The sequence below is a fragment of the Anopheles marshallii genome, chromosome X (assembly GCF_943734725.1).
Source record: "Anopheles marshallii chromosome X, idAnoMarsDA_429_01, whole genome shotgun sequence".
Taxonomy (NCBI): Eukaryota; Metazoa; Arthropoda; class Insecta; order Diptera; family Culicidae; genus Anopheles; species Anopheles marshallii.
The window spans coordinates 4454523-4474544 of record NC_071325.1 but is presented as its reverse complement, the minus strand read 5'-3'; the positions used below and the strand labels follow the sequence as shown (position 1 = coordinate 4474544).

Sequence of the window (20022 nt, the reverse complement as noted above, 5' to 3'; positions counted from 1 at the left end):
TCCCATCACTTTTATACTCGAATTATCAAGCCCTATTATCACCAGATTATACAAACTGATAGCAGCAATTATGCCATGATATCATTTTAAAAGGTTCGCGCTGATGCACTCGCGCAAGTCTTTTGATTTCAGAATAAAATACAAAGTGCCCTGATGTATTTAGCTGTGTAGGAATAACTCGAATAATTAGGATTACCGTGCCAAATCGTGCATTACAATTATCAAACGCTCACACTCCTTGCAAAAAGACGCACTCTGTCTGACAAAACGAAATTTTGCCTTCAAAAAATCGCACGAACGCTCACGGGCAAGTCTTTTGTTTTAAAGATAAAATACACATGTTGTGTTCCATTGACCTGTGCAGAGAACTGCTGCCTATTACGAAGATCAACGTACAGAATCAATCATTAGAATTAGCAAACCCTAACTATCCTAAAACAAGAGCTACTTATTGCCTATCGAACAAAAAAAAATCTTCATAAAAGGTTCGCGCTGATACTGTCGCGCAAGTCTTTTGATTTAAGAATAAAATTACAAACGTTCTTGTTCATCGAACTACCACTGTTTCCGTGCTTTACTAAACTGCAAAGGCCATAAATTCGGGTCTTATTTCGCATAACAAATCATTTCCAAATCCTGACAGCTCGAATGATAATAAACGGTTTACTACTGATAAATAAATAATCTGTAACTAATAAATAAGAATGTTTTTTTTTTTGTTTTCGTGACAGCATAAAAGGTTCCCGCGCATCCTTTCGCACAAATCTTTAATGTACCGTTGGTGTTTTTTTACTGATCGGCTTATTCGCTTCTTCTGCACTTACTGCTTGCTTGCTCCGGGATATGGCACGTGTTAGCGATGCTTGCAGAATTTAATCTCAGCTATATTTCCTTTGCGCTGCTGTCGAACTCTTCTATCACCGTCGCCTGCAGTGCCGTCTTTAATACACCATTGTCATAACACTAAAAAGAAAAAAATACACAGCAACACGTTAGAAATATTCAGCCAGCAATCCGCAAATGGTCTGCCCCGTCCGGACAACAGCACCATCCCGAAGGATGATGTGCGGACGGTACACCAGTGACGCACAATATTCCTGTTTCGCAAGCTAAACCACCGGCGCAAGGATCCGCAATCCCCATCGCGTTCTTCGAATGACGCAAATACAGGACATGCGCCGCGTTCCGCAATAAAACGCAGCATGAACAGCCCCAAAAATTATGACCGTTCGCACGCGGATGGTGATACGGGTCGAAAATTCTGATGTCGTAAACCGATTCCAACACACGCTGCATAATCTGCCGTTTCGGTGGATGTTTTTGGCAATGTCTGCGGCACCGATACGCATATTTTAATACAACCTTCGCATGTTCGAATGTCGCTTGCGATCAATTAACATAAATCAGACAACCGGACTGGGGTGGCCGTGCTGACGTCAATTCCGGTTCCCCATACGAACGGCGTTCGTCGGTGCGAAGGAAGCGTCATCGATTTTGAACGCCCCAGGTATCTAGAACTTCGCTCAAGAGGTTGCCTTTTTCGCACTGGTTTCGTTAGGACCAAGATGCTGGAATAAGCAACAAAAAAAAAACAACCAAAACCAAAAATAAGCAGCTAATGATATCGAATCGTTCGGGGTATTTTACATCAAAGAAATGCGTGCCCAATAAAGCAACAAAAACATGAACCGTTGAAGGTTTGCACGACACAAATTCGGCAGCAAAACATCTTCCAAGCCGACCGAAGAACCCGGAATTCATTAGTGTGCAATTAACGTTCGCGAACATTAGGGAAGCGATTAAGCTAGACACTGATTACACTAATTCTTATGCTTGCAGCGGGTGGACAAAACAAAACAGTGTATATTCGGTGCATATGCGTGGGGCTTTCCCTACCCAACATTAATCTTATCAATCTTCGCCTAATTGCAGAATCAGTACGCAGTAATGTTTTGCACAAATTATGCTAATGCGTATTAGCGGCTCGCAAAACCCCGCAGCATTGCCGGGTAATTAGGCAACTACCTGCTAATTGCCCATTCTGGACGCTCGTCACCTGCTGGATCCTGGATAACGCCTTTTAATTAAAGGAAAGACAAGGAAGAAGCAGGGGCACCCACATCATCTTACACGCATCACCTTCATTAAGGATGGACATTACACAATTTCAATGTCGTACCGTGAATGTCAGCAGAATTTCTAATTAGCCTTTACCCATCTGCCGAGCCGGGAAGATTGCCTGCCCACCGTACGATCGACGACGGTACACCGCTCCGGGAAGGAACAAAGAAAGGCGAATCCTTTGTCGTACGGAATGTAAATCCGTGGCCAGAATGCAAACGAGCCTGCAATAACGAATTGGTGAACCGAAAGAAGAACACAGAAAAAAACCCACCAACACCCGCGTAAGAACTCCCCGTTCAGCGCTTTCGCTCCGATGGCATACGGACGATGGTGAGGGATTGTCACGGCTCGCAGGACATTGTAAAGCAATCCGATCAACTAGCAGCTGGCCAGATGGTGGACAGCTTTTTTTCCCAATGCATAACGCTCACCACGTTTTTTTTTTCATTTCTGGTTTTGCGATACGAGACAGACGCGGAATATCAATACGGGCACGTTGGTTTTCAGCTGACGAATGCACACCAGGAAAGGATGTGCTATCGCTGTTCTCTTCTATTTTTATACATCCAATCGTTATAAATTCTTACGACTGGTTATTACTGTTGCTCTATGCACGAAATGGTGAAGCTTGAAAATTATCTCATTAGAATAAATGGAGATTTTGTTCAGAAAGATAAAATATTAGCTTCGTCTATTAGTACTCCGGTTTATCCTATAGATGGCCCGGGTCGATTTCTCGATTCACGAATGTTGTTTGTAGTTTGAAGATTAATTCCTTCGAATGCGTGCAGCCTTCGTGCTTCTTTTTTATCAACACAACCACCTCAAGAGGTCTAGGCCTGCCATTTCTGGTTTACTTTGACTTTATTTATTTTATTTATTGTCTACTAGTACTCTGTGTAGCATATAGATGGCGCTTATGTATTCTATCTGCATTCAGCCTTTCCAGGAATCTGGAATGTCATGTACTAAATACATGTACTAAACCTTCAAAAATATGTACTAAAACCATCGTCTCCTAGTATTCTGGTTTAGGCTATCGAAGATCCAGGTGCAGTTGTCGGCAGTAACTTCTCCAGGCAAAGACCCATATGTCATAAAAATACAAATAACATGCGTTTTCAAGAGCCAAATTATGAAATCTGGTACATACATTTAAATTGTGCGGTAAACATTCTCAGTATACTACACTACATTCGAAGATGTCCACCAAATCAACAGTGTCTAAAGCCTTTTAAATTGTAGTTAACCTAATGGCACAAGCCTAAATAAGGCGCACTGGATATAGAAGGGTCTCTTGTTCTTATTGTTCTCAAGGAAAATTTCCAAAAAGACCTGAATTTATGGGAATATTCTCATGAATCAGCCTACTTCTTTAGCGCGCAATAACCCTAAAAGGGAAATCCCTAAAAAGCATTCTTTGACGTCAGCTGGTCAATCGGCCATTCGTTACCTACAGCTGAATAATCAGTCCAGAGAACGAAGAATTCGTCCAAAGGGGATTTTAGACCGGTAACCTAGGTAACCAGCACCACTACCGAATATATCACCGGGCCACCCCAATGCTTCATGAGTAATGAAATTTAATTGCAGCTACCAAAGAGCCGAATTTCTCGAGCCTATTGTCTAACAATACAAATAATTTCCTTTCTATATGAATTCCTCAAGATAAATCAATAAACAAATCAATACCAAAAAAGGCTGGTAAACGTAAAACGTATGCTTATTTGCTTTAAAAACATCTTTTTAAAGTCGAATGTAGTCACCTGTCTCAGTTTCTATAACACAATGAACACTTATTGTCCGCTTGCATCTTTCAAGGTCATCGTTACTGAGACACCACAGTCTTGTTCTGGAACCATCTTCCAAATTTTGGAGCGTCCGGTAGGCGTAATATATTTATATAAAATAAAGCGAACGCCTTCAATTATATTATAATCTTTCACACTCTAAAAAGACAAAAATCGACCATAACAAACACAATAACAATTCTTACAAAACATTCTACCCCTACTGACAGCAAAGGTTTCGATGCCAACTGTCGAGGTTACATAACAATCAGTTTTATCTGCCTAATCGAGGTTTCTACACTTTCCAAAAACGCATCGAAAGCGCAAATCACGAGAAAAACCACCAAAACTGAATCAGCCACCAGCATAACTTACGTGCTGGCTCGCCACGATCAGCTGATGGGCGCACACAAGAAGCAAACATAATCATCAACATCATTGTACATTTTCCATCGGTGCACGACTTTTCGCAACCAGTCAGTGTGCATGTGTGTGATTGTGCAGCGGTGCACTTCGCTTTGAGGTTTTATTTTTCGTTGGCAATCGTTCCAAAATTGCCTACTATGAGTCGCGGATGCGATGTGAATGTGATGCGATTCCGGCTGGAACGTTAGCTCATATGTCAACATAGATTTTGTGCGCCACCACGGCAAGAAAAACCACCGAACGCTCACGGTCTTCCTCCCGCTCTCTCTCACCATTTCGCTCGTACAAAACCGGCGCCGAACGGTTCGCTTACCTGCATTGCATTTCAACTGCACTGCCGGTTACGGTTGTTTGGTGCATCCTAGTGGATTTTTGATCTCGGCGAATTAGCTGCGATTGCGAAACAAGAAAAACACCTTTTGCAATACACACACACGTATGCACGCACGAATCGAACACATACGCGCACGCCACGGATTGCTGGTACACACCGACCAAAAAAACTAAGGAAACCCGGCCACAGACACGGCAGAGACCTATGCAACACGATCTTTTCAACGTGTAGTCAGCAGACACCCCGGACGGACCAGCGAACCGTGCATTTAGCCGAGTTTTCCCAGCTCACGAGGGGAAAACGGCACACTCTTACACACCCCACCCCTTTACTGCTACCTATGGCAATAACAGAAACCATATGACATTGACGTTTCATCGACCATGTGCGTCAATAGGGGCCGATTGTTTACATCTGGCGGTTGGCGCAAAGCTGACGATGCCATGGAGAAGCATGAATATGCTTATGTAATTTGCATCATTCTATGTGTGTGCATTAGTTTTTTCAATGATAACACACGTGACAAATCTTGAAATTTTCCTGAACGCTCTGTACGAACTACTTTTTTTCCTCTATTATTCGCGCTCACGAGACTTGTCAAACTCCTTATATAAAAAATTGACAACTGCAAAGCGAACGTTGCACCGACCGTGTCAACGTTAACCAACACACGCGCACAGCAAGCTACAGTGTAGTACCGTAATTAAGGCACCGATACACGTTTCAAATATGGGAAAATTTTACTTTTTCCTTTTTTTATGCTAATATTATTTTGATTGCAATTATTGTTTTTTGCATTACATTAATAAACATTTTTAACCATGATGGTGATGATGATGGAGATCAATATATTTCGGAAACTAATGGTTCCCGTTCGCGGGTAATCGTACATTTCGGGCTCTTGTACAACGGGTGATTAGATCTGCTATTTATGGAGATCAGTGAGAGTATGGTATGGTAGACATTTATGCATTTGCACTTTGTCCTCTGGAGAATATGAAACTTCATTTCCAGTTATGGCTGATATCGCAGTCAATGCCCCATATAGGAACCGCAAGCCTTCGTTATGGCCATGTACGCTGAAAATGAGTGTTTAACGCAAAACGATTAGATATGAGCCTTGACATAATGCGGATGTGAACACTCTACCTTCAGTGAGCCCTCAGGGTCAAACCAGAAGACTAGCCCCAAAGTTTGTGGAAGCACGATCTACTTTCCGACCAGTACACCACAATATTTCGATCTTAAAATTTATCTTTATTTTAAATAACGTAAGCTTCGTATTTGCTTTTAGTTACAGGCTGCTTCCCTTTGCATAGTTTCAGCACAAGCAGCTTTTCCACATATCGTAGAACATTTTCTATTTCTAATGTGTTTAGCAAGTAGGATCGTTCTTCTCATATTTGGTTACATTTTGATGATCAACAATTACACACTATATCTTGATGCATCTAGTCCTCTCTGATATTTTTGTTGCTTTTGTTAGCTTACTTCGAATGTAATTTGCTTTACAGCCATTCCGTTTAATTTGCTTTACATCCATCCATGTTTACCGACGTGCTGTAAGGACACTTAATAATATATTATTAGCACGGTTACGATCAGAAGACAACTAACATTATTTCTTTCTCCGGTCGCCTCCGAATGCTTTCCGGTCTAAATATGTATGACGTGCAAAAGGAACGCCCTTAGATGCGTGTTTGTGTGCTTGAAGAAGCTAGTACAATTATCGATTTTCTGTGTTTTTTTTTTAAATTCACACCCAAGGAACTGGACTAAAATAGGATAAGGAGGAAAACATTTGACGAAGCTAGTGTTTATCGTTCTACCATACAATTCCCAAATTAAACACAACCGTCTAAACTCTCTTAACCGTAACTTCGCGCACTAAAGAATTTTAAAATTGATACTGACGGAATACACATTCAATAACAACTATTGCCATAACTGAGCTAACCATCGCTGCTGTTCGCGTAAAATAAACGTAACAATTGTACGCGCAATATTACAACCGAACAAAAAAAGCCATTCAACCAATTCAATTAATACTTAAAGTCCCAACGAATCGCCAACTTCCCCGGTCAAGCACAGTAACTCCTATGGGCGCGATGACGACCGTTGATGGACGCTGCTGATGCCACCGTTGCTGCAAGAAGAATGATAGCAATTCCACATGAAAATATAGCTAACTTTGCTCATACTTATGATCGTTTCCACTTACGATTTGCTGCATTTCAGGTGGATGATGAGTAGCACGAGTCCGAGCAGCAAACAAACGCCTCCCACAACAATGTAGGCAATGCCAAGGAATGGATTCTTGCCTCCGAGAATCGAAGTGGTGGACAGAATAAATTTCTTCGTACCGTCGAATTCAATTACCGAGTACGCTTTATGAAAATAAAAACAATATAGAAAATGAGCGTTAGGTTTCTACAGTTCCGAGATGGACAAAAATGCCCAGTGTTGTTACTCACAGTACTTGACGGTAAGCGTGTAGTTGCCTCTCAGCAGCCCTTCCTTGAAGTGTTCCTGCGAGTGATCGATTCGTCGATGAAGTTTCCTAAACGTGGGCAGTGCCGCCGTGCGCATCCAAACGATTAGATCCTCGTTCTGGAATCCATTATTGTCCTTGTTCGTTTCATCCAGCTCCCAAAGTTCGCGTGTCCAGGCCTTCGGACGGCTGAAACCACGCAGCGCTTCCTTTAGATCGCCTTCGGGATTGCGGAATTTTATCTGCCGATCCGAGGGCCATGCAATTTCCGTTTGCAGTAGCGGCACCGGGGTGCCGAGCGTCTGCGAGAACAGCTCAAACTTGTCGCTAAACAGCGAGTTGGCGATGGCACCACAGGGAGCAATCGGTACCCGTTCGTCATCGTCCGCATACGCAAACGGCGCACAGTCGCTCGACGGTATCGGTGAGAGACGGCCGAGTAGTTGGTCGTCATCGCGCGACTTTACGTAGCGCCGATGGTTCTGATAGTAATTCGTCAAACCGTAGTACAGGTATACCTTGTCCAGGAAATCCTTCTCCAGCTCGAAGTTGATGGTGCAGGCACAGCTGGAACCTGGACTGTTGCTGATGATTTCCGCACAGCTTTGATTCCCAGCGTCCGGTTTGCAGTGCGTGTAATCGTACACGAATTCATTGATCTGAGGAAATAGACATGCGAGGAAAGCAAAAAGAATTGTAACCAAACTTTTCACAAAGAGCCAACATCAAGGCTTACGGAATTGGATGACAGCCACAGCAGTACACCGATTGGAATGAAGAGAACTCCGATCAGGAAAAAGGCCGGAAGTACCGTGCCCGCGGTCAGAACGGGTTGCCACGCTGGGAGTCTTTGTTGTTTAAATGCTGAATCTGTTGAAGAACGAAAAGCCACACTGCATAAGGAAACAACCATGTCACTAGTAATAAAGGGGCTAGCCCCAAAGGGGTAGCACCCGTACCTGAAGGTCGTTTAGATTTAGGAAGTTCCGCCCCGTCCACCGTATCTGGCATGGCTTGGCTTATTATAGCAGCCATTTTATCGATGCTTTCCGATTGATTGAAGAACACACGAAGTCAATTATTTGATTGTTGCGACGAATTAAACGCACAGGCAGCTAATATTGATCGAAATAGATGAGTTTTCACCTTCTACACAGTATGACGCACAGTGTTTTATGTTTTCTGAAACGTCAGAAAAAAAGCTCCAAAGCACTGACGAAAGCAGCTTTTTCCTGGCAAGCCTTTTTTAGAACTTACATTGCACAGTGGGCACTGCCGCGGACTTGAGCGTATGCTTTAGATGACATATGTCAAAATGTACATTTCAGCAGCAAAATGTTTTTCAACGAAATTTGAAAAATTGCAGTTTTTTTAATGCATATTACAAAAGAGTAATGTTATGCAGTTGCTTTGACCAATTAAACACATAGAAATGAACAAATTACAGTATTAGTTAAGCCATTTTTACACAACAATGTATTAATTGTTCGATTTACATATTCTAAATTCGATTGTGGTGCTTACGTTTCGGAATTGTGCCGTTTTTTCCGAACAAATTGCTTATGTTGGTAATATGAGAAGCTATGGCGTAATGGCGTAATAAGTAATGGCGAAAATACAATGCCATCGTAGAAAAATAACACTGTTGATGTTCTTCAAGATGATTTTCAGCTGAACAGTTTGTACACCATTTGCACTAATTTATACATTATCAGAAAATCTCTCTACCACACCATCGGAGTAGGACTCTCAAGCCGTTGCTGCAATTCGGGCAAACCTGCAAAGACATGCCCGCTAGGAATTGCTGTTAAGAGCTTCCGATTCTTTTCGTTCGGCGGTACATTCACCAGCAGTGCACACCAACCGGCACTGCGCGCTCCGTTGTAATCCTCCCGACACAAATTGCCGATATGCAGTGCCTCTTGGGGTCTTATTTCCGTCCCATTCTGTAGCAGGTTTGCTTTTCGTAGCGCTGTTTCGAATATTGCCCGGTCAGGCTTTTCCACCCCGGCTTCGTAGCTAGTCAGCACGAAATCGACCACCTCTCCAGTCGGTCCAATGCCATTATTGCGCAGAATGATCTTCAGCCTTGGGTCAAAGTTCGACACGATACCCAACGTTTGGGCAGATTGTGGAGTACGCAACTTTCGAAGGAACTCGTCTACACCGGGTCGTTGACGCCAGCAAACGCGCTTTCCATCAAAAGTGTAATCGTCTATCAGCTGTTCCGCGATTATACTTAACAGTGGAGAAGGAATGCTCTGGCAATTGGAATTAACGGCCGCATCCACTATCACTCGTTCTACCAATGTTCGCCACCACCAACGCCAACTTTCGTCCTCTAACTCCTGCTGACCCGTTTGTTTACGGCCGGATCCGAAGTTCGGATACTGGTGCTTCATCGCCCGAAAGCAGAGACCAAACGAGCGGCCAATCTGCTCCTCCAGCAGGGTAATACCGATGCGCGGTTCCAGCACGTTGTTGATTACATGGGCATAATGCCGCTCAGGTTGCACTGCATATTCCAAAAGCGTATCGGTAACATCGAATGTCACCAGCCGAAACCGGGACAAATTGTTCCGAACTGCAGAGAAACGGAGATCGAACACGGAAATAATTATCGGCAGAAGATATAATAGCAGTTTCAACCTACCGTGATTCATTTACATCCGCACACGGATGCTTGTTGTCGTAAAGTTGTTGTCACTATAATGGCAAGGACTATATTTACATATTACATAATGCGGCATCTCCTCAACGACAAAACAGCATTGTTTGCGACTGTTAATTTGCTTATACACCTGCACTTAACATAAGAGAGATTTATAAGACAACCGAAAAAAGGCACAATAACATTTCTGTGTATCAAATCTAATGCGTTGTTGTACCGCTGTCGTGCAGAACAGCTGATTTGTCAAGCAGGGCAGCTGACTGCAATCGAAACACTGCACAATCTCTATTTACAATGCAGCAATGGAATGAAATTTGCATCCATGCTTTCCACTGATAAGCGGCAGATTGTGCAAGAAATAAAAATAACAAACTACAATACATTGTGTGAAGTTGCTATGTAGCAACATGGATCTAAATAAATAACTCTGAACCTCTATTCTGAACATTGATGGCTGCTCAAAGATTCATGATACGTTAATTATTTATGAATCATCAACGTTTCATGAATCTTTCATGAATCATGATCTAGAATAGTTGCTTATAAAACAATTCCTGTTCAATTGGTCTACGCAAATCGAATGCTAGCAGTACCTGAATTGTTTCATCAATTCAAAGGTAAAATGCATTTTCAAGTACTAATGCATATTTTAAGTCGTCTACCTCCTCATTAAAGATTTACATGCACGATTCTTCTCAATTATTCATTATGCACAACACTATTGGGAAAAGCATTATTCTTTTAGTTTTAAAGTTATATTATATGTTTTCCTGTTTCATAAACACACATGCAAGGAACAATCAATGGCTTTGGATATCGCACTACTCATACTGGCCAGCTAGAGAGATTTAGTACGGTTCAGTCAATCACTTGTACAGCAAACCGGCCGCAACCTTATCGGCCACCTCTTGCCCGGCGAGTGCAGCACCGATCGCAAGCCCAAAATCGAACGTAGTCGCCGGTCCGAGGCTGGTGATAAGATTATCATCCCGCACGACACGTCCTAGCGGGGATCCGGCCGTTGGTTCTTCCCACACGTAGCCGGCCTCCGTCATTTTCTCCCGGAACGAGGGATAGGACGTCACACGCCGTCCGGCAAACAACTTGCCGTGGGCTGCTAGTACCGTTGGTGCGGCACATATCGCAGCTACAAGCTTGCCGGCTTTCTGCTGTCGCTGTAGCAGCTGACCAACGGCCGGCGCTTGTGCCATAGCTTTTGCACCTTCGAGCCCACCGGGCAGAATGATCGCATCTGGTAATGCGTCATCGGTGGCCGCATGCTGCTCCAGGAACACCTGGAGAGTAGTGTCGGCTTTGATGTTTACACCCCGGGAACAACAGGCAATCAGATCCTCCTTATCGATGCCAGTGTCAGATTCTTGTACCAACGCAACCGTTACGTCGACCTGAAGTGGTGAGGAAAAAACATTATGCCCAAGTTCGGGAAACAGTGATTCTATAATTATGTATTACATTACAGCGCCGCAGCACATCAACAGTAATAACCAGCTCCATTTCCTCCGAACCGCGTGCAATAAGAGCAAGAGCGCGCTTTGTTGCAGCCATCATGACGTAGAACACCTAAAGGCACAATCTAAACAAAGAAACATGATTAATTTCAAGCCAAATAGAGCATAAAATACAATATTTTACCTTCTGTTTAGCTGATGGACTACTGCGTTTGTCGCTTTTCGACGGTTGAAGGTCACCGGAAAGAAGCTGGCAGAGCTTGGAAACAATTGACATTCAGCAAATTTTGGCAAACGGTCGTCAGGCATAACATTTTGAACTAAACTACAAATATTCAATAAATACAAATAATTTCCAGTAAATACGCACTTGTATTTTAAGTTATGAAATTTTAAAATTTATGTTTCCATTAATTTTGCCGACAAAACTTTTTTTTCGTTTCCATCCAACTAAACCACGACGTATAAACGTAATCAACTCGTGCGAATGATCCGGCCTTTCCCTGTCAACCGGGCTTTGTCTTACCGGAAAATCGAGATTAGACGATTGGAAACAACAGCAACAGCAGCAGCCACGAGAAGGGGCTCCCAAACGGTACGCAAAAATTGCTAATAGTTTGTTTTAACAGTAGTTTCTTATCCTTTTTTAAGCACTAGTGACACCCCGAAACCCTTGTGATCCGAGAGAAACATAATAAATTCCGCACGCAGCACATGCTGGGAGAATATTTTTCTTCGCGAGATGGCTGCAACTTGAAGGAATGCAACGTAGTGTCAATATGCAACCAATTTGCAATAGCCAACTGATGGCATGTAGAAAATAGGGACGATGGGATGAAAAAAGCGATCATCTAGATCTTCTCTGCTAGTAGTGTGACCTAGCCAACAACAATCAAACTGCAGGAAGCAGATTCTCCCAATACATCAGAGTAGTTCTTTGTTGCGGCGGTCCCCGGGACAAAGCAAAACCCTTCGCGCATACCAGCGCAGCGAATCATCTGGACGAAAGACATTTCACACCTTACATGGACCGTTGTCGTTTTCCGAACCATGAACAGGATAGTGAAACAGTGAACAGTAGTAGGGTATGAAAATAACCCTTGTTTTGCTCGTTGGAGAGTAGTGAAGTGTGTGCATAACCCGATTGGAGGTATTTTAAACAAATCACACCTCCTAACATATGGAGAAAGGTGGTTGGTTGGTCACATCAATGAACAATCCACCCACAACAACGATATGTAATATAGTAACCTACTATCGCGTCATATGTGCGACATTTGTTCGTGTGCGTTTGTTGCTGGCAGTGTGTGAAAGTCAGTGTATGCCTGTATGCCCTTCTTCTGTCGCTCCTTCCCCTTCACCAATCTTCCTAGGCATATGTGCATACTTTCTTATGTTTAAGCATCATTTTCCCTTCTGCAGTCCCAACAATTCCAGAGCAAATGTATGTCAAGCACGTATGTTTACGTTTGTTGGATGGATTATGTCATGTTGGAGAGGCTCTAAGGGTGAACGCAAGAAAAGGGTTGGCCTCGAAACAACATTCTTCGCCACAAATCAAACCCCAACACGCATACACATACAGGTGGTTCCCAAACGTTTCAAACATGCAAGCATGTTTCGAGCGAATGTCATCGACGAGCATTGGAAAAAATGTTGCTTACTTCCTACTATCGTTTCACGCCTTTGTTATGTTTTCTAAAACGATGCTCTTGCTATCACGAATAACGCATCCCTTCTTTAGCGTTATAGGTTTATCCACTTATCTTTTACTCCCTTTTTCCTCAATAACAGCGAGTGTAGTAAGGCATGGTGTGTGCTTTTCTTAAAGGCATCGTTATTGTGTTGTGAAGAGATCAAATGCGTATTAGAGTATAATTTACAAGTGGAGGGGGATACATATGTTAGGAAATGGTTAGGGAGACCTTTCACTTGACACGCTTTGAAGGGATAAGATCGTTAGTGACCCAAATAGGACGCGAGTGAGTTTCAAGCTACCCGATTCGACGATCAGTTTTGCATACAATTCTCATAGAAATGGGAACTTTCATCAATTTGCAAATGGTTTATGCCTGCAACAGTCAACCGTAATTCGTCAAATCAATCGTGCACACCGATCAAATGTCGGCAACCACCCATAGCCAGCAAGGGGTCATCATTTTATGAAACGAATAAATGTGAATTAATTAATAAATGTGAAATGTGTAAAGCACTGACGAACTACAGTGACAATAAATTAGTAAATGCTTGCGTGTTTGTAGGCAATATGATCCCGATACCTGCCGAACCATTGCTAATTAGCGTACCCTTTTATCCTGTCTATTTTTTTCAGACTCACCAATCGGTGGAAGGGTGGGGCAGATAGAATAGTGGCCCCGATGGCTGCAGCCCGGCCAGAAAATGGCAACAAGCAGGCCACCTCGACGCTTCAGTCGATGCAACGTCCAAAACCGCCCCACCAGCCAGCACAACCTCCCCCGTCACCCTCCGTACCAAACCGCTATCCGACGATCTTCCTGAACGCACGGAAACAGGTCGCCCGGTCCCCAGTGCCCCACGTAGTACGCCGGCTAGCCCCGGCCCAACCACGCCGCCATGTCCCTGCGGTCCCATCGGTACTCACCGGCAACGTTAATGGCGGCGCGGCGGTACTCATCAGCGCGGATAATCTACGCCGCACCGTGTACGCAACGGTTCCTTCCGTGTCACTGCACGCGACCACTGGCGGTGCCAACGGGCTGGCAAACACAATCGTAAGCTTTGCGGGAAAACAGGCGATCACCATCCCAGTACAGTCACCGAATGATCTAGCATCGGCGGTACGGCCCACAGTTCCTACGCCACCCGCTACCATTTACAAACTGGTAAACGCGACCAGCGGTGGCCCAATCGGACGGAAACGGATGCCACAGCTCGCACCCAAACCGGTAGCGAAAAATGGTGAGCAACCGTTTTTAACTTCCCAGCAGCAGCATGAACAGAAAACTATGGTCAGCGCACCGAATGCCTCTACCGTGCAGTACAATAATGCTCCCGGTTGGCGACGGATTCTACGCAATAAAGTAATCGTTTACATTAGGTAAGCAATGTTGCGACGTTAAATCGAGTCACGTTGTTTATTAAGCTTGAATTACACCCTTATTGCAGCCCTTCCAATATTGTGCTTCACAATTACGAGCAGGTAAAGGAATATTTGCTGTCTTCCGGTACGTGCAAATGTGGTTTGCCGTGTCCGTTCAATCCGGAACTATTCTTTCAATTTGACGCACAGGTTTGTTCGGTTTTCCCGTTGTGTGGTATGTGGTTTTCATAGATAACTATCCCTACCTGTTTACCATATGTTGCAGATTCCCAACATGACGATGGCTTCAAACAACCGAGAAGTATTATGTGCACACCTTCAGCGAGCCATAACCGGACCGGAGCGTTTGAAACGACTGCACGAGGAAACGACACCATCCGAGAACACCGCCCAGGAACCGGCGGTACAGAATGCTATTCTGCTTAAAACGCCCCCATGGCGGAAAAATGTTCCTATGACGGTTTCTTCGCCCCAAACGACACCCGTATCAGAAATTGCTTTAAACTCAACGCCTATTGCGCGGCTCAGCAAGCCAAGCGATGTGATAGGCGCACCATTCGCACGATCCCCGTCCGATGCGAACGTGAACCAGAGTGCTCGGGATAGTCCAGAACAGAAGAAACCAACCTTCAAGGATGATCCAACCGGCTACCTGAACCAGCAGACCGCCATCCTGCACAGTTCAATTTCGTTCCTGCATTCACCCGATCGCCGGTCGCCTTTGCCGTTGGTCGGTGGGCTTAGCCCTAAACTGGGCTCGACAAGCCCGATCACAAAACCATCACCACCGAAGGAAGATGGGAGTGCGATCATAAGCCGCCAGCGGACGGTAAATCGCAACATACCGAATGCAGTTGGGTCACATCCGACGACAGAACCGCAGGCAAAAATTACCTCCCTTACAGGGGTGGTAAAGTACGAAACAAAACCGCCGTGCGTATCCACAAAATCATCATCACCGGCCAGTGCCAGCAGTATTAAATCGTCCGGTACGCCTAACGCGTCCAAATCTCCACTCCCGATAGCTCGCCTAGCGACCAGTGAACGGGGAAGAATGGCTTACTATGTGAAAGCGAACAATGCGATCCGCGCACCGCACGGTACGGATCAATGTTCATCACCAAAGGTGCCAAAGATGATCCATTCGCCCGCCGGTGAATCGCTACCGTGTCCGATAACGGCCACCACCACGACGACGACCACAACGATAGCGCGAACGAACCCAATCACAGCACCGACCACAACCGGGACGATGTTCGTACCGACGCGCTCGTCGCACGTTATCAATGCGGGTGGTGCACAAATAGTCGTCATCGATGGTTTGCAGCATTCGGCCATCGGTACCGGTACGGAGTTGCCAGGACGGGTGCGCATTGGTGGGTTCGCTCCGGTACGTCACCAGATCCAACCGGCCACGCCCGGTATGGTGCCGTCCGTGTCGAAACCGGCCATCCATCAGCAACCGACCGTCGTCAATTACAGTCTAGCGCGTGCACCGAACGGAACGGCAACAGTGCCGGTTCCAGTAAGTGCATTGTCCACAACAACAATGCCAACCACCACTACCGGTACGATGCTTCTGAACGGTACGAATATTATTCACCTAAGCAATGGGTTGTCAGCGCCCACGTTTCACGGTGGTTTGCTTGCTCCCGATGCGTCTAACCAGACTGGCACAAATCCCTGCCTTCATCAGGTTAGTCCAACAGCAAACAAAACTTCTCTAACGCTGCCGAACGGCACACTCGGTCTAGCTGCCGGTTCGACGGTCGTACTCAATCCCACCACAAGCATTCGGTTTGCCGACAATACCAGCTTCACAACACCAGGTGGCTTCTCGACCGCATCCAACACCTACCACTACAGCCCATGCACAACCGTACAGGGGACGGACACGGTCAGCCTGGATGTAACCGGTGCGCGGAAGGTAAAACGGCAGATAAAACCCCTCAATGGCACAACGAGCAGCTTAGCGAGTGGACTGGTGCTACCGGCATCATCGGTAGCGACACTGGGCCAACCACAACCGACCACGTTCCAGCAACAGCTGCAACCGGGACCATTCGTACAGATTGCCTCACCGTACGGTGGCCTGCAGAACATTCAGCTCGCCTCGAGCCTATCGGGCATTACCGTGGTACCGGTATCGAAGGCAACTCCACTCGTGCAACAGCATCAACCTCACCAGCAACAACACCATCAGCAACCGTACGGTTTGCTTGGTCAAACGCAAACCATCCTTCTGCCGGCTGGCAGCATGGTCATGGCATCGGATGCAAACACCGCAACGGCTACGTTGCTGCAAATACAGAACATGGCACCGTGCGGTGGTAATGCACCGCTACTAGCCGGCCAAACCGGACTCGTCCTTCGCCAACCGAAACCACAGTCCACCGCCGGATTCATCTCGACCGTGGGCCAACAGTCGTACCTGATCGGTGCTAATGGAACCACCGGTACGGCACGCGCGCCCACCGTTACCCAACGTTGTCCGCTAGTGAACACCAGTACCGGTACTGCGCTCTTCGGTAACGGCGGTGGTCTCGGTATCGTTACCGCCACCCCTTCGCTACCAGTCGCTAACCTTACGATGCAGCAACCGCAACAACTTTCGCTTGTGCCACCCACCCCTACGAACCGTACAGATCCGGCACCGCAAACACCGTCAAAGCTAGTCGATGGTACAACCAATCTTACCAACACTGTTCTTGTGCATCCCGACATCACAACACCCCACAATAATCAACCGGAATGTAGCGCGGAAAATGGGAATGAAACAAAACCAGTTGGTGGAGATGGTGTGACGGGACGTACCGAGCTTAAAGGGAATGTAAGTAACCAAACACAGCGGAAGCAGTGGATTTCTAACACTTTTAATATTTACTTCCCACTAGCATTGTGTTTCCATCTCCGAAACCGAGGTGCCTGGGATGGCGTTCACGCTGAAGGGTCCGCTACTTGCAGAACAGCAGAAAAAGCAGCAGGGTAAGATTGATTGATTGATAGATATTGATTTATTCAAATTATGATAATCAAGTATTTAAAGACTCGCGTTATTTTGACTCTGCAACACTTAGACTAATCCTCTTATTAAGCTCTTCATTTCTGATATATACTTATATAATTACTATAAATACCTACAAAAAAAAATAGAAGTAGATTTTAATTGTATTTATTTGTTTTTGCAGGTGTTGGTCCTTTGGCCGAATCATCGAATCGCACCGGAAGGATCGTTTCACCGGCATCCGGAGGTCGTGCGGGTAGCATCGGGTTCGTACGCCGTGGACCATCGGTACAGGCTGTTGTGAGTAAGCTGGACCGTGGCAAGTTAAGTATCGCTATACCACCGACCACGACCGAAGGATCTACGTGCCTACTGACGGATGTACGCCCGGAGCAAAGCTATGGTAGGTGTTGTGTGCTTCTGTTAATTGTTGTTCTCTATGGTCGGCCTATTAACACTGTGAAAACAAAACGCTTACTGGTGATAATCTATGGACCTGTCCATAAAACTCGCTAATCCTTTGTTTCGTCCTTAATGTATCTCGTTTAAAATGTATGCGTACGTACTCATCTATCAGGTGCGGAACAATTTTGCCACTAACACTCGCGCTGCTGCTTCTTGTACTTGTTCGTGCCGGTGTGTTGCCCTCTTCCAAACAAAAGGTGTCCACACAACTAACATGGGTTCGGTTTTAGTGTTACCCAGTCAACCTGGGATCGTTTATTCCCCCCTTCCCTTACTACCATCACAACCGCCCCACAACAACTCATACGGTGGTGGAACATTCGCTTCGTTTGTCTTCTTTGTGTCCACTAAACCGATCGTAATTCCTTTTTTGATTTACTTTTATTTTTCTCACTTACGTTTGTGCCCCTGCTCCTTACCCCCTGCCCCACCCATTCAATCCATGGTCAACCTTCCGGCAGACGGTAACGCTGCGTTGAGTCAAAAATCTTGCATCAAAAGCCGCACCAAGCGACGTTTGCTGCGGGGTCAGAACGATGCGGACGATCTGTTGCCGGACGAACCGAAGGAACAGCAACGGGCGGCCACGTGTCAGTTTCGCGTAGGCGATCTGGTTTGGGGTGCGGTACGTGGATTTCCGGCCTGGCCCGGTAAGGTGCTCCCGACGCCAACGACGACGGCTGTTGGTTGCCAGGAAGCGTTAAAAGCATCAACACTCGCCGATGCTACGGTTTCACCACCACCGAGCGCTGAATCTACACCGGACGCAAATGTGCCACAGCAGGGCCACGTATGGGTACGGTGGTTCGGTACGGGACGTGCCAGTGCGGAACGGGTCGAGATTGGCACGCTGCAGAGCCTTTCCGAGGGTCTGGAGATACATCACCGAGCACAAAAGGATGCGAGAAAGTGAGACTGAAACCCAATCCCCCAATTCGCGTATACACACCGTAACGATGTAGATTGGGTTTTTTTTGTGGCAGGCCGCAAAGGGAAACATTTGGCCGAAATGTTTATTTTTTATAGTTTTTTACTGTCTTGTACTAGCCATTCCTTAATCGATTTTCCCTTTTGCTATCATTTTAGGAGCCGTAAATTAAACGCACAGCTCGAACAAGCTATACAGCAAGCGATGCAGGAGCTGGACCATGCGGCAACGTCGTCCGGGTTTAACCGAACCGGCTCCGGTCTCGACAAACAGCGGCGCCGTCGGCACCAACGACGCCAACCGACCTGTAAGCGGCATCGTACCGGTATCACCGGCAATAACACTACCGGCAGCGTCAACAGCAACATGTGCAATAGAAAAGGCGCTAGTATGCGGTATTTGCGCGGTAACAAATTTAAAGCCAAATCGTAAAACCATCGAAGCAAAGCTCCGTGAAATTAGTGGGGGATTCTCAAACGTAGCGCGGAGGAAACGCAGACAACTCTGTAACGTAACATGACTTTCTTATGATAATTTTTTTTTTATTTGCTAGATTGCGTATCGCTCGAAAGCAAAACAAAACCCAGCGGGGATTGAATTTCGCAACAACAAAAGAAAAGCCTAGATTGTTGATAAGTAATTGTTAGATGTGAATAGTAGGCATTCTCGTCATTATTCTTTGCGTATATGTGTTTGTCTCAAATCAAACACACACAACCGCACACAGCCTGTGACGTAACAATCGCCACCAATGTTTGTTGCGTCGTTTGTTATCATATTAAAATAATTCCTTAGCACCGCTCAGCGTCGCCCGATTTTAACACGACGTTGAATGTGTCAATATTGTTATTATTCAGTTTTTATTCGCAAACGATTGATTTGTTTGCAAAACAGATTCTTTCCTAGAAAGCAAAACAGTTGCGTCGGTTGTGGTTAGCTTTCAGTTTTAAAATGTTTGTCTTTGTTCTCTGTTGTTTTTTTTTGTTCACCTTAATGAATAACAATTTTTGCATAGGGCATAATATCAAAAGTGTATCAAAGTACGTCAATGTGCCCCATCTTTTCGTTGTTGTTGTTTTTCTAGCAAAATTTCAAAACGCCTGTACTAAATAATACAATTTATCTATCCAGGTGGGTATAGAAAACGTGTGAACGAAACTGTAAACGTTATGATACGGATGTGTTGCGTGTGCATCAAAGCAACTAAACTAATGCAACCTTTTTTATGAACAGGCGTG

The 20022-nt window shown here is 45.3% G+C and overlaps 4 protein-coding genes across 4 annotated transcripts; 1 reads left to right on the top strand and 3 right to left on the bottom strand.

Moving 5' to 3' along the window:
- Window positions 1-6891: 6891 nt before the first annotated feature.
- LOC128708193 (cell cycle control protein 50A) lies at window positions 6892-8176 on the bottom strand. The gene is made up of 4 exons (XM_053803157.1): window positions 8125-8176; window positions 7902-8035; window positions 7149-7824; window positions 6892-7061 (listed from the first exon to the last, which is right to left on the bottom strand). The coding sequence occupies exons 1-4, from the start codon at window positions 8174-8176 to the stop codon at window positions 6892-6894; spliced, it is 1032 nt and encodes a 343-aa protein (XP_053659132.1).
- A 713-nt stretch (window positions 8177-8889) lies between these two features.
- Window positions 8890-9828, bottom strand: LOC128717454 (rhythmically expressed gene 2 protein-like). The gene is made up of 2 exons (XM_053811447.1): window positions 9819-9828; window positions 8890-9749 (listed from the first exon to the last, which is right to left on the bottom strand). Exons 1-2 carry the CDS (start codon window positions 9826-9828, stop codon window positions 8890-8892), a joined length of 870 nt encoding a protein of 289 aa, XP_053667422.1.
- Window positions 9829-10702: 874 nt separating this feature from the next.
- Window positions 10703-11405, bottom strand: LOC128719099 (protein dj-1beta-like). Its single transcript, XM_053812723.1, has 2 exons — window positions 11310-11405; window positions 10703-11242 (listed from the first exon to the last, which is right to left on the bottom strand). Exons 1-2 carry the CDS (start codon window positions 11403-11405, stop codon window positions 10703-10705), a joined length of 636 nt encoding a protein of 211 aa, XP_053668698.1.
- A 2278-nt stretch (window positions 11406-13683) lies between these two features.
- LOC128718826 (mucin-4) lies at window positions 13684-19216 on the top strand. The gene is made up of 7 exons (XM_053812445.1): window positions 13684-14384; window positions 14453-14576; window positions 14653-17217; window positions 17282-17372; window positions 17576-17794; window positions 18318-18765; window positions 18943-19216. Exons 1-7 carry the CDS (start codon window positions 13684-13686, stop codon window positions 19214-19216), a joined length of 4422 nt encoding a protein of 1473 aa, XP_053668420.1.
- Window positions 19217-20022: the final 806 nt, after the last annotated feature.